Source organism: Barbatula barbatula (assembly GCF_947034865.1).
Source record: "Barbatula barbatula genome assembly, chromosome: 15".
NCBI classification, from domain to species: Eukaryota; Metazoa; Chordata; class Actinopteri; order Cypriniformes; family Nemacheilidae; genus Barbatula; species Barbatula barbatula.
The window spans coordinates 10369715-10389382 of record NC_136778.1 but is presented as its reverse complement, the minus strand read 5'-3'; the positions used below and the strand labels follow the sequence as shown (position 1 = coordinate 10389382).

Below are 19668 nucleotides of genomic sequence, written 5' to 3'. Positions count from 1 at the left end.
TTCATGGTCTATAGATGAGTCTTTCAGCTACATACGTTATGCATGGATACCTCTTCTTTCTGTTCTGCCTGTATATGAGATGTGTCAGGGTGAGCCTGTTCAAAACCCTGGGGAATTTGATAATACATTTCAGGTTACAGACTCACTGAGGTCAACTGCAATGAGACTCGGCATGTGAAGTCACATTCAAATAAAATACTGATTTGATGCTGACGTTTACATAGCCTACATTCATTTCATATGCACTTATACGATGCTTTTGCTCTGATGCTGTTATTTCTCAAAGCAGCTGTCATTAAGTAAAGTGGTCAGACAGGAAATGTCCTTACAAGAACAAAACTAACCAGCATAATGACACGCACAAGGATTGATGATGACATGCAACTCGCTTTCTCTGTCAACTCCAAAAAGCAGCTTATGGTACCCGACACATGCATGTTCATCTCGACTACACACTGAATTGAATACACACATCTTGCAACTGGTCTGTCTGTTCACCTGTAGGAACAATTCCACTCTGAACAGAAGGAGGTTTATGCCATAACAAAACCACTGCTGAAAACTGAGGCTGGATTCATAAAGGTTATAATGTTTGTGTTTAATATGTATTAATATAAAGTATAGGTTTACATTGAACAGTCTATGGGGATACTGTGTTTGTGTGTGTGTGTCAGTACAGAATCTAGATCACTACCTAAATCACAGAGACACATTAGCCCTGAAGAAGCGTGAGCTACTCCATAAACGCTGGACAGAGTGTGTGTGGCTGCCTGTACAGAAGAGCATCGCACAACACTTTACACAGCACGGCTACAATGAGACAACGAACCTGAGGAGGAGCATGCACACACACTATATCAACTATTGTAATGCAAAGGTATACACTTGAATGCTCAGAGGTTTACATTTTAATGACATTTGCATACAGTAAATGTAGCAATGCACTGCTACCCTAAGATTAACTTATATACTCGTATCAGCAGTCACAAAATTATAGGTAGCATGTTGCTCAAAATATATTCTATTATATACTCTATAATATACAAATGCAGTTAACTACTGAAGTATACAGTACTATCATTAAATGTTTGTTAAGAGTTAAATCGATGGTAAGCTATAACCGTGCTGTGAAAAGCTTACGGACTAAAATGTGACTACGATTTCAGGGCTTTGTGTTTTTAGAGACCTACGATCCTTCAGAGTACAATCCATTCATACATCATTTCAGCAGACCAAAGCATCACAAAGTGAGTCATGTTCATCCTAGTATTTTATTCTTTAAGCTCATATATTATTAAAGTTGGTTTTAATGTTTCAGTCAGTGTAACTGTACTTTCCTCTATCCAGGGTTGATATGCAAAGACAATTATAATTGTAGGCCATGTCTATTTCCAAGACAAATGTAAACATTGTGGTGCCGTGGTGCTTTCATCGTTCTTTAGTCATTAAATGAAATTGTCTGAGCATTGTGGATCATTTTTGCAAACCAAATTACACATTGCAGGCTAAATACACCGAATTATTCAATTTAAGTTATCCAACAAAATGTTTTAAAAATAGATCATGCAAAGAATTGAATAACTTTTTAAAGATCATGTTTCTCTGTGCGCTTTAGGTTTTAACTCCATCATTGCAGGATCCACTAGCTCTACAATCTCGAGGCATGATTACGGAAAAAATGGCAATACTTCGCTGCAAAACAGGTGTTTTTGCACAGCTGCGAAAAACTATTATCTCACAATCTAGTATATTATTATTTCTGAAGTATATATTGTAAAATATAAATCATTTCATGTTTCACTAGTTAATAATTTTATATTGGTGAGTATTAAAACACTTGTGTAATACAATAGCTTTTTGTTTGCCAGACTTTTTACATCGTCATCGGCGGGTGGATACATGTTGCCAGAGTTTACCTGTTTCTCAGCATAGTCTTACAAAGCCCCATGCCAAACCCTTCAGAGACACTGTATCAGAACGACTTTGGGGGGACCACAGTCGGTGGGGATCAAGGTACTGGCATCTTAGTCATTCTATTATTTTGTCAGGTGAAAACTGTAACTAAATCTTTCGTTTTTTCCTAAGTTTTTTGCTTCTAAAGTTCTTTCACTTCCACAACGACAATATCATTGTTGTATTTCATTGTAGGGATTGTAAGGCTTCTTCTAAAGAGGTAAATTTTCTTTGGTACAATTGTTTTTTCTCTGTGTGATATTTAGGAGACAAGAAACTCCATGTGTGTCAACGGCAGACGGTCGGTGCTTTCAGCCTCAATGCTGGTCTTCTCGTGGTTCATCACGTCCTGTTCTTTCTCTATAAAGATGTGCAGGGCTATTTGTGAAAATGGTCCTCTTGTTTTATTTAATTACTATAACAGTGAAATAAACAGTGTAGCAGTGTACGTGGTTCTTTATTAATAGCGTCCATTCAAATTAAAAGTTTGCACACTGAATGCACACACACACGCACCAAGCACACAAACACGAATCATGCATCCAACATCCAAATCATGCCATTTTATTAATTGTGAGTTTGACTATAATGCACACAAAAGTAATCCAAATGACAGTGGGTTAATAAATGACTTCTAAAGAAACATGTAGATTTTTTTGTAAGAAAAATAGTTAATATTCTTATATCGTATATCTTTTATAACTATCAAGATGGGTTTCCAATTTTTTTGTGAGCTTTACGGTCCACCACATTACATGTTTATGTTTAACTGAAGAAAAGAGGTGATATACACCTACAGCATGAGGGTGAGTAAATTATTAGAAGCGTTTTTGTGTGTATTGTCCCTTTAATGACAAACATTTAAAAGTCGGTCAAACAGATCACAAAAATGTATTATTTTGGAAATTTGGTATAGCAATATTGTGCATTAAATTAATAAAATTATCCAACAGCAACAACTCAAATGTAACAGGACAATATTCAGATCCAGTCTGTTCTTAAGCCCAATGCGATACTAAAAAATAAAATATACACATTGACTTTTACACATTCTTAAAGCATCTATATGCATGCATTTATAGATTTGACAGTATATTTGTAATCTTACAGTATAATACAGCTCAGTTGTACAGTATAAAGTATTATTATTAGTGTCACAACTTCTATCATATACAGTAGTTTTAACATATTGTCCATCACTATTTATTAATGAAAACGTGCTAATCTCTCCTAGTATTTATTTTAAATGATTGAATTGTAGTCCAATTCAAAATATGGGTAGTTGACGATGCATGTGTCTTATGGTGTGACATAGCAAAATGGCTTCACCTAATAGAGTCTACAAACTACTGAACTCATGCTTGGCATGTCCTGAATACAGGCATTTGTAAACATAGTTTTGGTTTTAAATAGGAATGGCATCTTTTTAATCTATTTGTAAATGGAAAATATGACTTCTAACGAAAGTGCCCATATTTTTTTACAATGTTTTTACCTTTTATATAATTTCGGGCGCATATCACGGCTGTCGATGACTAGTAAAGCATTTCATTTCGCAGCACTATACAGTAGTTAACATACCAGAAATTTCAACATTACAGTAAATTCTATTATAGTAATTTTGGCTCATTAAGAATAAAACTAAGGCACATTAAGGTGTCAGAAAGCACATCATTTAAGTAAAAATGAAAAGAAACAAGTAAAATTGTTATTTGCTCAGTTCTCAGATGCAGTTTAAGCCCAGGTCTAAAATTGTGATTCTGAGTGTCTTTCTGAATTTCCCATCATGAGCAATTTTACATTAAATATAATGATACTACAATGCTTTACATATTGTAAACATTGTTTAAGTGGTTTATCTACAGTGTATCAAGTGTGAAATATAAAGATGGCACTCTAATTTAACAAATTCAGTAAATAAACAGCTCCCCCTTTTGGCATGATCAACTCTTTGCATGTCTGCATTTAAAGCTTGTGTTCCAAGGCTAAAAAGTGAACTCAATTATGGTACATGAGGTGTTCAACTATTTAGGAAATATAAATTGTTAGATGAAGCCACATTTGATCACTTTTGCTGTTGAAACTGATGTTTTCACAGGACAGGTGTTTGCTCATAGAGCTGCAGGTCAAGGCGCACTTTGACCTCCCCAGTTGGAACTTCATGAAGCAGCAGACGTCGTACCAATGGACCCTTTCCCTCTTGATCCTTCTTTATTGTTGCTACAGGTACCTCAGTACGACCTAGAAAATCTGTATATATTGAAAGCACATTCAGTAAAAATAAAACAAAGGACGATGTTCGGTACAAAAACCTATTTATAAAACGTATTCATATTATCTTCATATTGACTATGGATCTTTATCTGGATGTGGATAAAAAGTGATAAAAGTAAAGTATTGTCTGTTTCCATTGTGGAGCCCAAGCATTAGGAGCCTAACAATCCTGTATGTGCACTGGCGTGGGACAACTCACCGTCTGGAGAGAACTGGTCTCGCTCAAAAATGGTAAGGCAGAGGACGTCCTGGTACAGGTCTTTGATAAAGAAATGGCAGCTGAAGTTCCATTTGGGGTTGAGCGTGTCGGACTGATGGCGTGAGGTGTAACACTGAGCACCCATAGTGAGCTCACAGTATGGATTACTCTTCCCTAAGAAACACACAGATGTATAACATCTGTTATAGTTTTCTTGTTAATTTTACCAGTGTTGTAATGTGCTTTTGTCATAGTATTATTCAATTGTTTTTTTGTATATTGCTATATGTTTTTATTTATATTCAACTTAAACTTACTTTAGTTTATTGTTAAGAAAACATTTTAATTTTCATTTATAGTTTAAGTGTGCTAAACACAAAATTTTCAATTAACAGAGTTTGTTAATAGTGGTAGTTTAAGTAAATGATAATAACCTTAATACTTAACACCTGATATATGTCACAGTTGTAGTCTGTTTGGTTAGTTATTATTATTTATTAAAGCAACTCTTTTGGAATTCTTCTCCTTTGCCGTGCGGATGGAGTGAAACCACCTTACACAGCACGGCAGACCTAAAAAGTTATTTTAAAAGTGGTGTTTTCCTGCAATCCAGCTCATCTGCCTGGAGCAGGGAGATCGCTCGCTGGAGGACCACAACAGGGACTTTTTAGATCTGGCGTGCTGTGTAAGGTGGTTTCACTCCATCCCCATGGCTGTGTCAGGCTCCTCCTTTGCCCTGGCTCTACCCTCCATCCTCGGGCGCTATGGCTCCGCCGGGTCCCTGCCTCTGACACCATGGGCTCCTTCCACCACCCTGGTTGGTCTCTGGACCTCCATTCTGTTCCAGGCCTCCCTGGCTCCTCCCACCATCCTGACCACCCTGGCCCCTGTATTGCCACCTCTCCCAATTGCCTGCCCCTCGTCCACCTGCTGAACCCCAACCCTCCCTCCCCAGTTGGACCTTTATGGCGCGGGAACGCGCCTCCTGAGAGGGAGTTTTAGTCTGTTTGATTTTGTTTTCTGTGTTCCTGTCCTGCTTTGCCTGTGTTCCGTCAAAAGTGTCCATGGTTGTTATTTGCCCCACACCTGTTTCTGTTCTTCCTGATTATGTTACCCTTGTGTTTTTAAGCCCGTCTATTCCTTAGTTCTTTGTCTGTCTTTGTTTTGTTTTGTTCCGGTCTTGCTCCTGTTATTTACGTTTGTGGATATATGTGATGAGGAAGGCGGGACGAGAGCCGCGAGGCGGGGCCGGTAACGTGAGTGATAGTTTGAATCAGCTGTGCGCCCACCGGTGTGGACGAGACAGGACCGGGCCCGGACATGTGTTTGTGTTTTATGGCCGGCAGTCTACCGTGAGGTGGCTGCCAGTCTTTTACTTCCATGTTATTGTTTGTTTATTTTAATTAAAGTTTTGTTGAATGTTCGTCGGTTCCCGCCTCCTTCCTTCCCTATGTCTACGAACTGTGTTACAATATATTAACGCAACTCTTTTAGAATCCTACTCCTTTGTCATGCGTTTGTCTAGCCATCATGTTACAATACTAAGAACTAAAATAATCACAAACACACATAATATTAATTATAATAATATTAGTTATGCTTATGTTCGAATATTTTATAATAAACTAACACTGAATTGACAGCTCTATACACACTAATAAGGGTTAGCATGTTGTTAGTAAATGGTATAAACTATAAAAGAGATAACTAAATGTCTTTATGTGATAAAATGTTTGGATCCTGCTGACGTTGGACGCAATATCATTTTATAGATGACCTGAGTTTAAATTGCTTTTCTCGCTTGTTGCTTTCTGTCCCAATAATCGCTCATGAAGGCTTCATGATGTTTGTGTGATTGTTGTGTTTGTGTGTGTGTTTATTCCAAACCGTTTGGCTTGCAGGCCTTCAGATCTGTTGCCTCCAGTACTGTCACTAACAGTCGTCCAATTCCACTGTTCTTCTGAGAGCGAGCTGAGCCAAATGCACAAGCTTTTATGAGTACACCCAGATTCATGGCTTTCAAGTTAATCCTTAAACCTTCAATGATGTCTAACCTTGGTAGGCTTTTTCCCTTTTGAGCTTCTCAGTCTCTATGAAGTGGTCAGATGCTGCTTTGATCTTCTGCACCCATGTAGTCCTGATACAGAAAAGTGATCACTACTGTTACCCACTGCATTCACTCTGTATTGATTCAAATTTTACACTAAAGGGGTCGTTTTCTACCATTTTTTATGAGTAGTCTTACTATTATAAAAATGATAAATCATGTACACTCAAATGAGATTATAATCCACTCATATCAGTAGCCTGACATGAGCTGTTTTGTTTACGGTTTGATTGAGAGTTTGTTTGTGTACCTCTCATTCATAGTGTCAGTCTTGAGTGTGTACACACGGTCAATGTGTGAGATGTGAAAGATTGGATCATCACTGGAAGGGTCGGAGGGCATTTTGACCAAGACCTCATTCAAAAACACTGGCTAGAGGAAGAGATTAAAAGAGATGATTAATTTTACAAATAATATTAAAGTATAGTTATGTAAAACAATCTAATACAGCTAAATTCATAATCAACTATGTGGAGAAGCCTCACCGTTTTATACATTTTGTATTGTGTATTTGAGTTAGGATTGAAGAGTTTGTCTGGACTTGATGAGAATTGTTTGGAGGTGTATGTGAGGAGCAGGAAGTCATTAAACAGAAAGGCCCAGAGTTCTTTGCTGCTCTTGGTCTTGTGCATTTTGCCACTATGAAGGAGTTTTCGGGGACCCAGGCAGTTAGTTATAGAGTTGAAAACAAGGTGCTTAAACAAGACAAAGAATATTTATATTAACACAACCATCTTAAGGTTAACAGTATTTCGTTTTTAAGTTTAGATTTTGTGGTCTCACCTCAATGACTCCATCACACATCACATGATTCTGGATCCATTCCAGTCGGTCTGAATTTTCTTTTTCTCTCACCCCTTCATTCACCTGTGAACACAACACCTCCGCCTGCTCTAATGCCATCTGCAGGTTTGCAAGATCTGCATGACCTACAGGGGTATTCTCCAGAATCTAAAATAACCAGATTTCAAAAACACATATTGAAATTATGGATTGTTTGAATAAAATGTACAACAAGTAAACATATAAACAATATTGCAGAAATAAATATATTTTAGTTGTATCACTCACATACTGTTAGACTTAGTAATAATACAACTGCATTGAATACTCTATTCTGATTGGTCATCTGCATTATCCAATGGTTTGATATTCCTTAATAACTACGGCTCAACTTAAAAAAACATAAAATTTGTATAACTATTTTTAAAATAGTTAAATATTTAATATATATAGCAAGCACGAAGCAGGACAAGGTTCAGTCATTCATCATTTTCATAAAATATTAGTTAAGGTTGATTGTGACTTATTATTCCTCCACTCTTTTTAAGAACAATTAAATTACCTTGGCATTCAAGATCTTTAAATGAGCTCATATTTAATTGCCATCTTATGTTTATTTTTCATTACTCATTTCCCTGCTTTAATTCTCTTCTTTCAGATAATAGCCTTCACTCCCCTTATCGTTCTTTTGTAAAATAGCTGAGATCTGGGAAGCTTCACATACATTCTTGATGAGCAGTGGGTAGCGTGTGATCCTCTGCATGGGCTTTAGGATGAAACTAGACAGTGGCATTCCTTTACACCGGTAATTACTGGCGATTTTCTACAAGGGAGATAAAAAATGATGTCTATCCTTAGTTACAGAGTCAAAGTCATCCACTTGCCCACATGAGCAAATTCTGCAGCGCCCTCTTGTGGGTGTGAAAAATGTAAATATCAAAATGTAATTTGTTAAAAATGAAACACTGAAATGTATTAACATTACCATGAACTAAAAAGACCTGACAATATAAAAAATGACACGATGAACATGAAAAAAACATGACTTTTTGATCATGATTTAGTTATGTCATGTATAACCTTTCCATGGTTCCAATTTGCTTGGTTTGACTGACTTCTACCAAATGCCACAACACAAGCTTCTAATTGGACACATGGCTTTTAACATAAAAAACAAGAACTTTTCTCTACAGTTCTTATGATATTAAATATTGTGCAGCATCTCACCTTTAGGAAGAGTTTGAAGTCATGTGACTTGTCTGTTTTCTGTTGCAGCATGGCCGCAGCGTTGAGCTGGCAGCTGCAGAAGCGGATGTAGGCCTGCATGTGCGAGAGCTCCGAGGACAGAATATCACCCACCACCTGCACGGGCATCCGCTCACCTGACATCTTTTTACGGACACGCAAAGCTCTAATGCACACAGAATATCACGAGGACGTTATATCATTCATGAGATTATACTTTGAGTACATCACTTTTGTAACTTTCTAGTTCCGTGACATTGTTGAACATTGCTACAGTGACAGACAGAGATTTACAAGTGATTGGAGTGTTGACTCACTTTAAGAGTTTGGTGCTACACATGATCAATTCCCGCCAGTTCACAAAGATCAAGTTCATCTCAGCCTCTGTCAAGCGCCCTGACTCTGCCATGGGTTTATAAAACACCTAAACAGCGACACACACACACACACAGACACACACACAGACACACTAATAGGCAAATATTCATGTTTTTTACACAGGCACATGGAATACTTGATTCTGATTGGTCGGCAGCAGCATTTTGCTGATAAATAGCGAAATTACAGTTTACACAACATATTATTTTGAGCAAAAATACCAGACGTTAGGTTTTAGTTTCTAAACATAACTTTCAATCTTTGAAAAGGTCTTAGTCAGTATTGAAGATATAAAGGATATTTTTTATAATATAATATATATTTTATAGAACATTCACTGATATATTTTGGCAGCTGGTGCACAAGAAAAAGTAAAATAACAAAATAACATTATTTTTGAAAGTAGGGGAGTAACAGTACATTTATTCGTACGGAACCGTCACGGGGCAAATACCACATTGACGTGATCATTCCTATGCCTAAAAAGTTTTTAAAATATGCTATATAATATATAAACACTAATAAATATACTTGTATGTTTTTTTACAACAGTTACGCTTTATGCTTAAGTTATGCCATTAAAACAGCGACATCTGCTGGCAGACACCATGCTGCTTGTCACAGGAACAAGCCAGCTGAAGACAATAAGGAAATTACCCTGCTCCCTTTGCCAAGTGCATTCGTCTACATAATGGCACGCACATGCCCTGCTTACTCCAAAGTCTAAACTCCGAGGGCTCTACCCTTCGACGGGAGTAGAACTAGGAATGATTCCACTTCCATGTGGAATTTGCCCCTTGATGGTTCGGTACGAATAAATGTACTGTTACACCCCTATTGTACAATAATATTACATATTTTTCATGTAATTTTACACCCAAGTTGTAAATTTGCTAAAATGTCTGCAATTTGACATTTTGGTGACACTTTAGATTTGTTAATTTGTGGACCTAAATATTTAATTCAATTACATTTTATTTATAAAGCACTTTCCAAAGCAGTTTTACAGGAGAAAATAAGGAAAACAGATAAACACATGCAAGGTGTTTAATATAAAGTGAAACCAACATTTTTACTGTATTACAAAACTACTTTATACGGTAAAAGTAAACTTCCATAAAATAACTTTTTTACATTGTTCTTTGCATTACATAGAACTGTTTTACGTAGAAAACGGTAAATCAACAAAAATAACTTAAGCTGGGTTTTCACAAACAGGCTCACATTTGAGTGTTGAGTATTGTGTATTGCCTGACAAAGTTTGGCATGTATGCGACTTAAAATGCCGTCAGCCAGTCATCATCCCAACACAGCATACAAACATATTTGAAAATGATATTTGAAAAGAGTTCTCCAAAAATACAGATATTATAAACAGAGCTGTGCACAACAGCTCAAGCAGCATTTCTGAAGTGTTGCTTTACTGTACCTCCAGTGCAAGTTCAAGATCTTCCAGGTAGGTCTCTTCTGTCTGAATGAGCTCATGGATGTATCCTTGCCTCTTTCTCTCCTCAGTAGACATAGACTCTAAACTGAGCAGATCAGCACACCCTACACACACAGCACAAGTAACACACACGACCACAAACAGTACATCCACACCCATACAGTAACCACGTCACCACAGCTTCTCACAATAACAAACTTTATTTCTGAAATTCGGATTCATATACTTTTAATACAAAACTTTGTTGAGAGCAAAGGTTATCACATTCAGAGCGAATGAGTCTAATGATTTCTAAGGTCATGAGTATTAGCTGAATGCATAGCTGATCAAGAGTAAGAGCAACACATGTCACTGGTCATCAGGTCTTTCATCTACAATTAAACACGCAGAGGCAGACTAACAAACCCACGATCTACACATGTACAGTATGATTTGTGCTGATGAGCATTACTTGCTTGTGTAAGAGACTTAAGGGTGGTTCACTTTAAAGGGGTCATTTCATGCAGTTTTTTAGCATTGTATATTCTTTCACTTCTTTCTGCTGTGTTGAGCTGTAAATTGGTTTGCGTGACCCTTTTCTGCACTTTCTTTTAAACTGTTTTGCACCCTCTTCAAGATGCTGTTAAGACCACAGCCAGGTGCAGCAAAAAAAGGCTTTGAGTTTATAATCATGTTATGGCCCCTTTAATTCATCTCTATTTCTTAAACAAATAGTGAAATATTGTGTTGCTTGTGGATCTCTGCTAAACAAAAAATAAAATATGTGCTAAAGCGAGTGGGGGTAAATTTATGTAAAAGAAAACAAAGTTAAAACAAAGAGTAAATGAGGAAGTCAAATCCAAACAAGCTAGACAGGCCGGAGTCTTGAGGATGCCTCCTAAACCAGAGCAGTGTTCTGATTGGCCCAGATAAAAGAGGAGGAAGTGGAAGGAGGGGCCAGGGCTATAGTCCTATGATAAAACATAGATGAGGTGGAAGTGGAAAAGAGAATGGATGGATAATGAAAAGATGGAAAGAGAGTAAATATTAGAACACATATAAAGAAAATGAAAGAAAAAAGCAAGAAAGAAAGAAAGAAAGAAAGAAAGAAAGAAAGAAAAAGCTTTTCTTTTCAAAAAATATTTGTTTTGTCCCTATAAAGCCCCAACTTCAGATTCAGTAAAGTTATATTGGAATAAATAATAAAGCGTTCGGTTTTAAATATGATCTATTCTTAAACATGGCTTGCATTTCCTGCATAAGCATCTCATTAGCATGTGATTTATCCATTAACGTGGAAATAGTAAGTGATCAGCGTTAAGACTAATAGTACTCACATTGCTGACTGGGATCGCATTCTGTGGTCATCTTCACATAATTGGTTGGAAACAGTCCTGTGACCCCAGCGACCTCTCCTTTCCACCAGTCAGGATTGTCCTTGTTAAGTACGTTGATCAGCTGACCCTTTTGGAAGTTCATCTCATCCTTATTGGCTGCTTTGTAGTCATACATTGCAATAACCTGACACACTAAGAGGGACAGAATGAAAAATGACGAGAGCAATGGTGCAGAACACTATCTCAAACAGGAACACGACTGAGTATTGACAGAAGAATATGACAGTGTCTTACGTGGTTGAGGTACAGGAGTTATTTTGCCACTGTTGGGCTCCAGTAGTCTGACATTAGTAGAGTGGAACCAGCCCTTTTTACGTTTTTTACCCCTTGCCTACACACACACACACACACGCACATAGACACAAAGTATCAACACATAATTTCGACGGAGTCTTATGATTGTGTTATTATGGAATCTCTTTAAGAAAATATGCTTGTGTCATGTTCAACACTGACCTGTAGCTCACCCAGCCACCAGTTGTTTAAGTTCTTATGCAGCACGACAATCAGCTGACCCGGCATAAGACTCAACTGCTCTGTTGTTGTGGCAGCAGTGGCCATTGTTACCTGAACAATCTCTAAAAAAACAATCAGCATGAAACAAACAATGTTAAAAATCTTAAACCTTCCAGCCTTGATTTGTATTTCTGTGGTAGTGCTTTCAGACCTCACCTGGCTTTTTAGGGCCTTCGGGTTTGGCCGTCTGAAAAAAACAATACAGTAAGCACATAATGATTACAATACATACTGTGAATAGATGTCCTTGAATGTGTGATCGTATAAAGAATCAGATTTTCTAACATTTCCATTATGTGAAAATCAATATTACCATTACCAAAGTAATATAAAAATAAGGTTACTAATGAGCTAAAAAAGGACCTCAGGAGATAAACAAAGGGTAATTCAAGTCAAATGACAATCTATAACATTAGCAGAACGCACATCTTTCTCTTTGGGCTTAACGTAGTTAGATGGAAAGAGGCCTGACTGGTCTCCGATGCAGCCCCTCCACCATTCCCCCTCCTTTTCTGTTACCAGGACAACATCCTCCACAGAGAACGTCAGGTCACCTGACTCCGGACTCTCATATGTGTACAGAGCCACATACTCTGATTAGATGAAATTACAAAAACACATTCAGTCACATACACACTCTGATATGACAGATCAATTAAGTGTGCCAATATATACATTAAAAATGTAACCACAAACATACATTAGATTTACTAAAACATAATTATATTACTCACCCTCTAAAAGACCAGAATCTGAAAGATCAATCTCATCGACAGTAGAATACAATGGTCTAGAGAAAAATATACAAATATACAAAAATGTATGAATAATTATTATTATTATTAGTCACCCTTTATGTTTGTCACTCAGTTTTGCAAATATCTAACCGATAAAAAGTATTTAAAAAGCGCTTTCAATATTTCATCACTTAAAAAGTACAGTGCTTTTTCCATGTTTCGAAAAGGACACATTGTAATATCTTTAGTGTCTCTCTCCGTTTGTTTTTGTACATTGCTGTTTAGAGATCAGTCCATCCAATTGATGCATGTTTGTGTGGTTAAGCGAGTGGCATCTTCGTCCTTACTCGGTCTGTGTGTTATTGGTGGTAACCATGGAGACAAATGAACTGGGGAACCAGCCCCGGCTCTCGTTTAATTCTCCGTACCACCAGCTTTCCTGCTTTTCAAGAACCGTGATGATGTCATCTTTGGAGAAGCCCAGGTGACTGTCAGTCTTAGCACACCACTCACACAAAGCAACAGCCTGCATCGACACACACAAACAATAAAAAATTATGATAAAAAATATCTATAACAATAACCTTTATGTGAATGTAAAGTACCTCTGAGTGTTGCGTGCTTATAGATGCCGGTGTGTGTGTTGGTGTTGGTCCTTCCACATCCACTCTGGGTATTCTGTGAAAGAGTGATTTCAATTGATTTGGTGTTAATTGAAAACAACAAGATACAAACTAATACAACAAAAGTAGGAACGTTTGTTTGTTAAGCCAAAACTGCTTTAAACCAGTCAAAGATGTGTTTTTGCTGAACCACTACACTTTTTTTCAGATGTCTGTCACACTCGCAGATTAGGCACATAGAAGACGTGACAGATGACTAAATAGAGGTGACAGACGAAACACCTCGGATTCGTCTCTCTGATATACATACACTTACTGTAACATTTTAGGATGATTATGTGAAGCTTAAAGAAATTGAATTCAAACATTGCACTACCATTCTAATCTTTTTGTTTTTCCATTATGCATGCTGTGCATAATATGCACAATGGCAAGTGTCGAATAAACTGTAAGTAGTGATTTATTTTATTTGTAATGCACAAAATATTAAGATGTTTCTAAAAACGAATATATAAAAAACATTTTATTTTTGATGAAGATGAACTGCACAAACATGTGCCATACCCACGCCACAAGGTCATTTGACAAAAGTGTAGCATATTTACATTTAAAATGTTTGGCATTGCAAAATTTACTATATTTCACATGCTATAAAATAATTAACTATTTCAGCCAGAGTGTAGTAAATGTGTTTGTAATACCCAGGGTAGTCGGTAGAGGGCACTGTGGATTGTGTAACAGCTGCAGTCCGCTCAGTCCCACTGTCTGCACAGCATCTCTCAGCATAACTCTCTGGAAACCACCCACTGTTTCCACGGTAACGCCCATACAGCCAGCCCGTCTCCCTAACTGTTGATTCATCTACCTATGGATCCAATCGTAACCAAAATGAGACGTGTCTTTTAAAAAGATACCAAATGCATAAATGAAAGTTTGACATGCTTTGCAGTCAATGTGTTTATTAGTGTGCACTTTGGAAATCAAACCTGTGACCTCGATCACATTTACACATGTACCTCAATCAAACAGTCTGCTTCCAGTGAGAGCTCTTCTGCGTTACGTGCTGTGAAGGGATACAAGGCTCTATAGGTGGTGAGGGCAGTACATATATCTTCAGTAATCACCACTGGCAAACCTATAACAAAACACCCAAAACCCCATTAGAAGAAAACAGAAAGCCCACATTAGCTCACATCTTTTAACATCAATGCAATTCACACTACATATACTAAATAAAGTATACTCCAGATTTAATATACAATAGGTTTAATATATTTGTATTTGTGTAAAATAGCATCCTCCAGATTCACCGGAATATATTTTTAGTTATATAAAATACCTACTGGTCAGTCATAACAAGTATAAAGTAAAATTATTACTTGCTCAATCCTTCTGAAAGTATTAAAGAAAATTGTTCCACTGTGAAACACAAAAGGAGTTATTTATAGCACACTAAGAATCGCAACCTGCAAATGTTCCCTCAAGGATCCATCTCTCCTTAATCCAACTTTTAAAATGACTTACCTGATGTAACCCAGTAAAGTTAGATGAATTCAGTCATATCAAAGCATTTGTTTGACGTACATACTATACTATTTTAAATGCCAAAAGATGAAAATGTACTCCAGTACTACTTAACAGTGAAATGATATGTTGTAGACAAAGTACTTGTTCAGTGTAGGAAATAAAATAAAATACTTTTGTATCAAACCGCATGAACATATTTAGTCTTTTTCCTTTTGTTCATTCGCTCAAAGCACTCGCTATCTTCTAGCGGAGTCTGTTATACTAACTCATATAATTAATGGGATGTAATTAAAGTGAATCATGAAGCCCTCAGAGTAATGACACTCATTAGAATGAATAGAATGAAAACCTCATATTGGGCAAGTAGATAAATTCAAACCGGTTTGTAGGTTTGGCAGAGCACCTCTCACATGCACACATTTAAGTACTTACTTTTGATTTCTGTGCTATTGCGCTGAGTATGTAGCATCAGTTCGTTCCTTTCTTTATCCTCTCTCTCTCTCTCCTCAACTCTTCTCTTCTCCTCCCTTTCTCGTGCCAGGTCCTGTGCCTCCTGAAGTCGGGCCAGGGCCTGTCGCTGTTGCTCTTCCCTGAGTTTGGCCTCTCGCTCCTGGGCAAGTTTCCTTTGACGCTCTGCTTCCTCCTCCTGCAGACGCTCCTGTTCCTGTCTAAAGCACATTTTACAAAATGTTTCAGAGAAAGTGCGGAGGAATTTTTTCATGCCCTGGGAAAAATATTTCAATATTCAGATTTTAGTAAATAATGCTAAAAACAGCAAGGATTGAATTGATTGTAGTAGATTGATACAGACAAACCAAAAATTATTCAGACATCAATTCTTTGACACTGTAGTTCCTCTATGTAAGTTGTGATAGCAAAATAAAGTAAACTGTGACATATTATACCCAAATATTCTTCATACAGTGGACAGTTGAAGGGATGGAGTTTACGGATGCTCCGCCCAAGCAGTCTAACATACGTCATTTAAGATGGATAGTCATTAAAGGAAGTGAATGTTAAGATTTTAACTAAAGTTTATGAGGGCACACACATTTGAAAAAGAGAATGATCCACATTGATACTATTTACAATAAACGCTGCAATATTTTGTGAAAAAAATAGGCATTGTCATTTTTATTTCCCTGGTGAAATTTTAAGTTTTTTTTTCTTCTGCATCATTTTGTGATTGGTTGCACTAAATTGGAAGTATTTAATAGTGTACATAAATTAAACAGCTGACAGCTATTCAACCTACTTCATTAAATACCTTATTAAAGTTATCCGACATTATCAAGATGAATTAGTTCTGACACAGTTGAACTATGTGTTATTGTCATATTTTATTACCATTCTGTAAACTGTAGCGTGATAATTGGAGAAATGTGGTTTCTATGTACTACTTAATATTCCAGTGTTTTAACCACTTAGAGCATTCAGGAACAAAGGCAATAGGTCTTCATCCAGCTTTTCTGTTGTGATGTATGGGTTAGGGTTTAAAATTAAACCAACAGTATTAGCCAATGAGGTGGCCTAATGCATTTTTATTTTAAATAGGTCTACACTGAAAATAAGTTCTCATTCCAGCATAAACTGGGACATGAATAATAATATGGTAGCATTGTTACTCATTTTTTATAGTAAACACAAGATACAATAAGTATCTCATTTTAATCTACTGTAGATGTAAACACTGAAACATCTACATTGCATTTGTTTTGTAATCACAGACATTGCCAGCCTGTCGTAACTACTATGCATTATTTTAAAAACACAAAAAGTCAAATTTTATATGTAAATGTGTAACAGATTACCTGGCAGCCTCCTCTTCTTTTTTCTTCTGTATCACCTTCTCCTCTTTTTTCCTTTTCATTTCCTCCTGCTCCTGTTTCCTCTTCCTCTCCTCCTCTTCTTGTTCCCTCTTCCTCTCATCCTCCTCTTGTTTCCTCTTCCTCTCTTCTTCGTCTTGCTTCCTCCTCTTCTCCTCTTCCTCTTTTCTGCGTCTCTGTAGCTCTTGAAGTTTCTCAGATCTGACTTTCCTCAAATGCTCTAGAACGTTCTGTTGCTGGCTCTGCCGCTGTCTCAACTCCTGCAACGTTACACACACGCTCCCTCAACATTTGTAATATGTTTACAACTAAATATACAGTAACAATTGGTGATAGACCAATATATTACCATGGCTGATATATCAGACTATATTTGGAATTTTTAAACTATAGGCATCGGCCGATACATTTTTACAAATGGACAATATTTTCTTATGTTTGATCACCACTAAGATGTAAAGCAGGTATTTTCTACTTAGTAATGTAATATGACCACAGTTAAATGGGTGGTGTAAAGTGGATGAGATACAAAAATGATCAATAATTTGTTTAAATTGCTATATTTTATTCATATTAAGCCATGTTTAACCGCCCACAATTAATATAAAGTCTTGGGTGGACCTTTTTGTGTGTTCAAGTCTGTTGCTATTTAGGCACACAATACACAGTAATTGTTCATTTAGTTTCACCAATTCTCTGTATGTCTCTCACTTAATTGCATTTGTGTTATATCTGCCTCTTATCGGCAATATCGGCCACAGTGCTTTCCTTTAATACTGCATTGAAAAAACCCTATCGGTCGACCACTAGTAACAATGCTTCAAATCCAATTTTTGGCACAGCAATGTGATGAGCTCCACTGTCTGCCTAAATTAACCCAAAATCAACCCAAGAATCAATCTTATGGTATTGAGCTTCTATGTCTGTTTAAACAAATTTCATGGTTGTTAGTTTTCAGGTAGTAAGTAGAAATCTTTAGACTGCTGAAGGATGCCATAATGAAGTGATGGATATGGCACAGCGATAAAGATGTTAAAATATTTAAGGTAAAAAATATAAGCTCATTTATTTGAAAATAGGAACATTTGTGAAGGATAGCTTATGTTATTCTTCACAAATGACTGTAAGAACATAAAGAAAATGACTGTAAGACAGGAAATGGTGAGATGACAGTAAGACAAAGAGAGGTCAACCTTTATTAGAAGGAAGAGATTGGTTAAGCAGCCCAGCAAAGAGAGAAGTCCCTGAAGCACACAGTCATCCATTTCTACAAACTATAAAGGCAGGCAGCGTAGAGAGACAACGAGAAAAAAAGGAGAGAGAGAACAGAGGAAAGGCAACAATAAAGCGCAATGCTCATAAGGGTTAGAAAGAAAGAAAAAAGGAAGGAAGGAAAGAAAGAAACAAAGACAGAAAGAAAGAACAACCTGGAGAGGGAAATATTAGAAGAACACCTAACAAAAGTTGATTCTCAGATATCAACGGGTGAAATGCAGTAAATGTGTGTTAGTAATAAATGTCTGTGTGTTAAGTTTTCTTTATTAGTGAATATTAACATGTAAGGATCAGTGTTCCTGTCTTCAAGACTGGGCGTTAAGCTGTAGGTTTAAATCACAGGAACATCTAGAACAGTGAACTACAGAGTGAGGTTCTAACCCACATTACGGTTTAATATAAACACGCCACTTGTTTTCAAAGTACATATTGAGAAGCAATTAAATCCGACCTTGATCTCTCTGTTGTACTGCTCCATCTGTGAGAGTTTAGCAGAGGTCTCTCTCTCCAAAGCATCTAACTGCTCCTTGAGTTTCCGACAGCTGAGATCCTTCTCACACATGCTCTGTTTCATATCGTTTATCAAAGGACCTGAAAGGGAATGAGAAAGAAGGACAGAGAAAAATAGCTCTTGTTAAAGAAACCCCAGCCCTGGGTTCAAGAGTAATGAAATGGACACGAATGTAATTACTCATCCACACTTCTATTGACGAAGTGCTTTAGATGAACAGGAATGCTCACTTGAGGTGTTCTGGGTGAGGTGAAGCAGTCTGTCGGTCAGTCTCTGCTTCTCAGGACCCAATCGACTCAACTGCATCTGAATTTGCTGCAAAAAATATATATATTGTATTGCTGCTAAAGGAACGGTTGGTCCAATTTATTTACCTTCTTGACATTTCAAACCTGTCTGAGCTGTCTTTTTCATGCAATGAAAGTGAATGGTGACCATGAAAACACAATAAAAGCATCACAAAATAAATCCATTCAGCTTGTGGCAGGAAATCAAGTCTTAAGCTGTAAGACAGTTTTGTGCAATGAGAAACTGAAATGTACACATGAAAATCTTGCTTTACAGATAAGGTCACCATTCAACTTTTAATGTATAGAAAGAGCAGTTTGAACATTGTTCCTTTTTATATTAAATGGAAGTATAAATATCACGTTTATATTAAAAATATATATCGTTATAAATATTTGTTTTATATTCCATGGAAGTATGAATATATTTTAGATACACATAAAGAGCTTTTATAAATTGTTTCATTTCAGTTTTACGTAAATAATTATATATTTTAATATATATGAATATGGATGAGTGATAGCAGTTGGGAAGAGGACAAAGTATATTATTCTTTTTTGAGTGAAATATTGGTATAACGTTTTACAAATGACTTAAAAAAAA

The 19668-nt window shown here is 36.8% G+C and overlaps 1 protein-coding gene across 1 annotated transcript in view; it reads right to left on the bottom strand.

Annotated features, from left to right (window-relative positions):
* Positions 1-2508: 2508 nt before the first annotated feature.
* Positions 2509-19668, bottom strand: part of itsn2a (intersectin 2a) — a 34642-nt gene continuing 17482 nt past the window's right edge. The window contains exons 15-39 of the mRNA XM_079474751.1: positions 19008-19092; positions 18718-18857; positions 16977-17251; positions 15598-15833; positions 14655-14773; positions 14340-14503; positions 13621-13693; positions 13363-13541; positions 13013-13068; positions 12705-12871; positions 12435-12465; positions 12219-12340; positions 11997-12093; positions 11703-11894; positions 10369-10490; positions 8879-8985; positions 8544-8727; positions 8041-8139; positions 7317-7484; positions 7019-7228; positions 6784-6905; positions 6481-6563; positions 6314-6397; positions 4427-4600; positions 2509-4203 (exon numbers count right to left, since the gene is read on the bottom strand). Of these exons, the coding sequence (XP_079330877.1) occupies positions 4046-4203; positions 4427-4600; positions 6314-6397; positions 6481-6563; positions 6784-6905; positions 7019-7228; positions 7317-7484; positions 8041-8139; positions 8544-8727; positions 8879-8985; positions 10369-10490; positions 11703-11894; positions 11997-12093; positions 12219-12340; positions 12435-12465; positions 12705-12871; positions 13013-13068; positions 13363-13541; positions 13621-13693; positions 14340-14503; positions 14655-14773; positions 15598-15833; positions 16977-17251; positions 18718-18857; positions 19008-19092 (3447 nt within the window). The 3' untranslated portion in view covers positions 2509-4045. The remainder of the gene's footprint in view (positions 4204-4426; positions 4601-6313; positions 6398-6480; positions 6564-6783; positions 6906-7018; positions 7229-7316; positions 7485-8040; positions 8140-8543; positions 8728-8878; positions 8986-10368; positions 10491-11702; positions 11895-11996; positions 12094-12218; positions 12341-12434; positions 12466-12704; positions 12872-13012; positions 13069-13362; positions 13542-13620; positions 13694-14339; positions 14504-14654; positions 14774-15597; positions 15834-16976; positions 17252-18717; positions 18858-19007; positions 19093-19668) is intronic.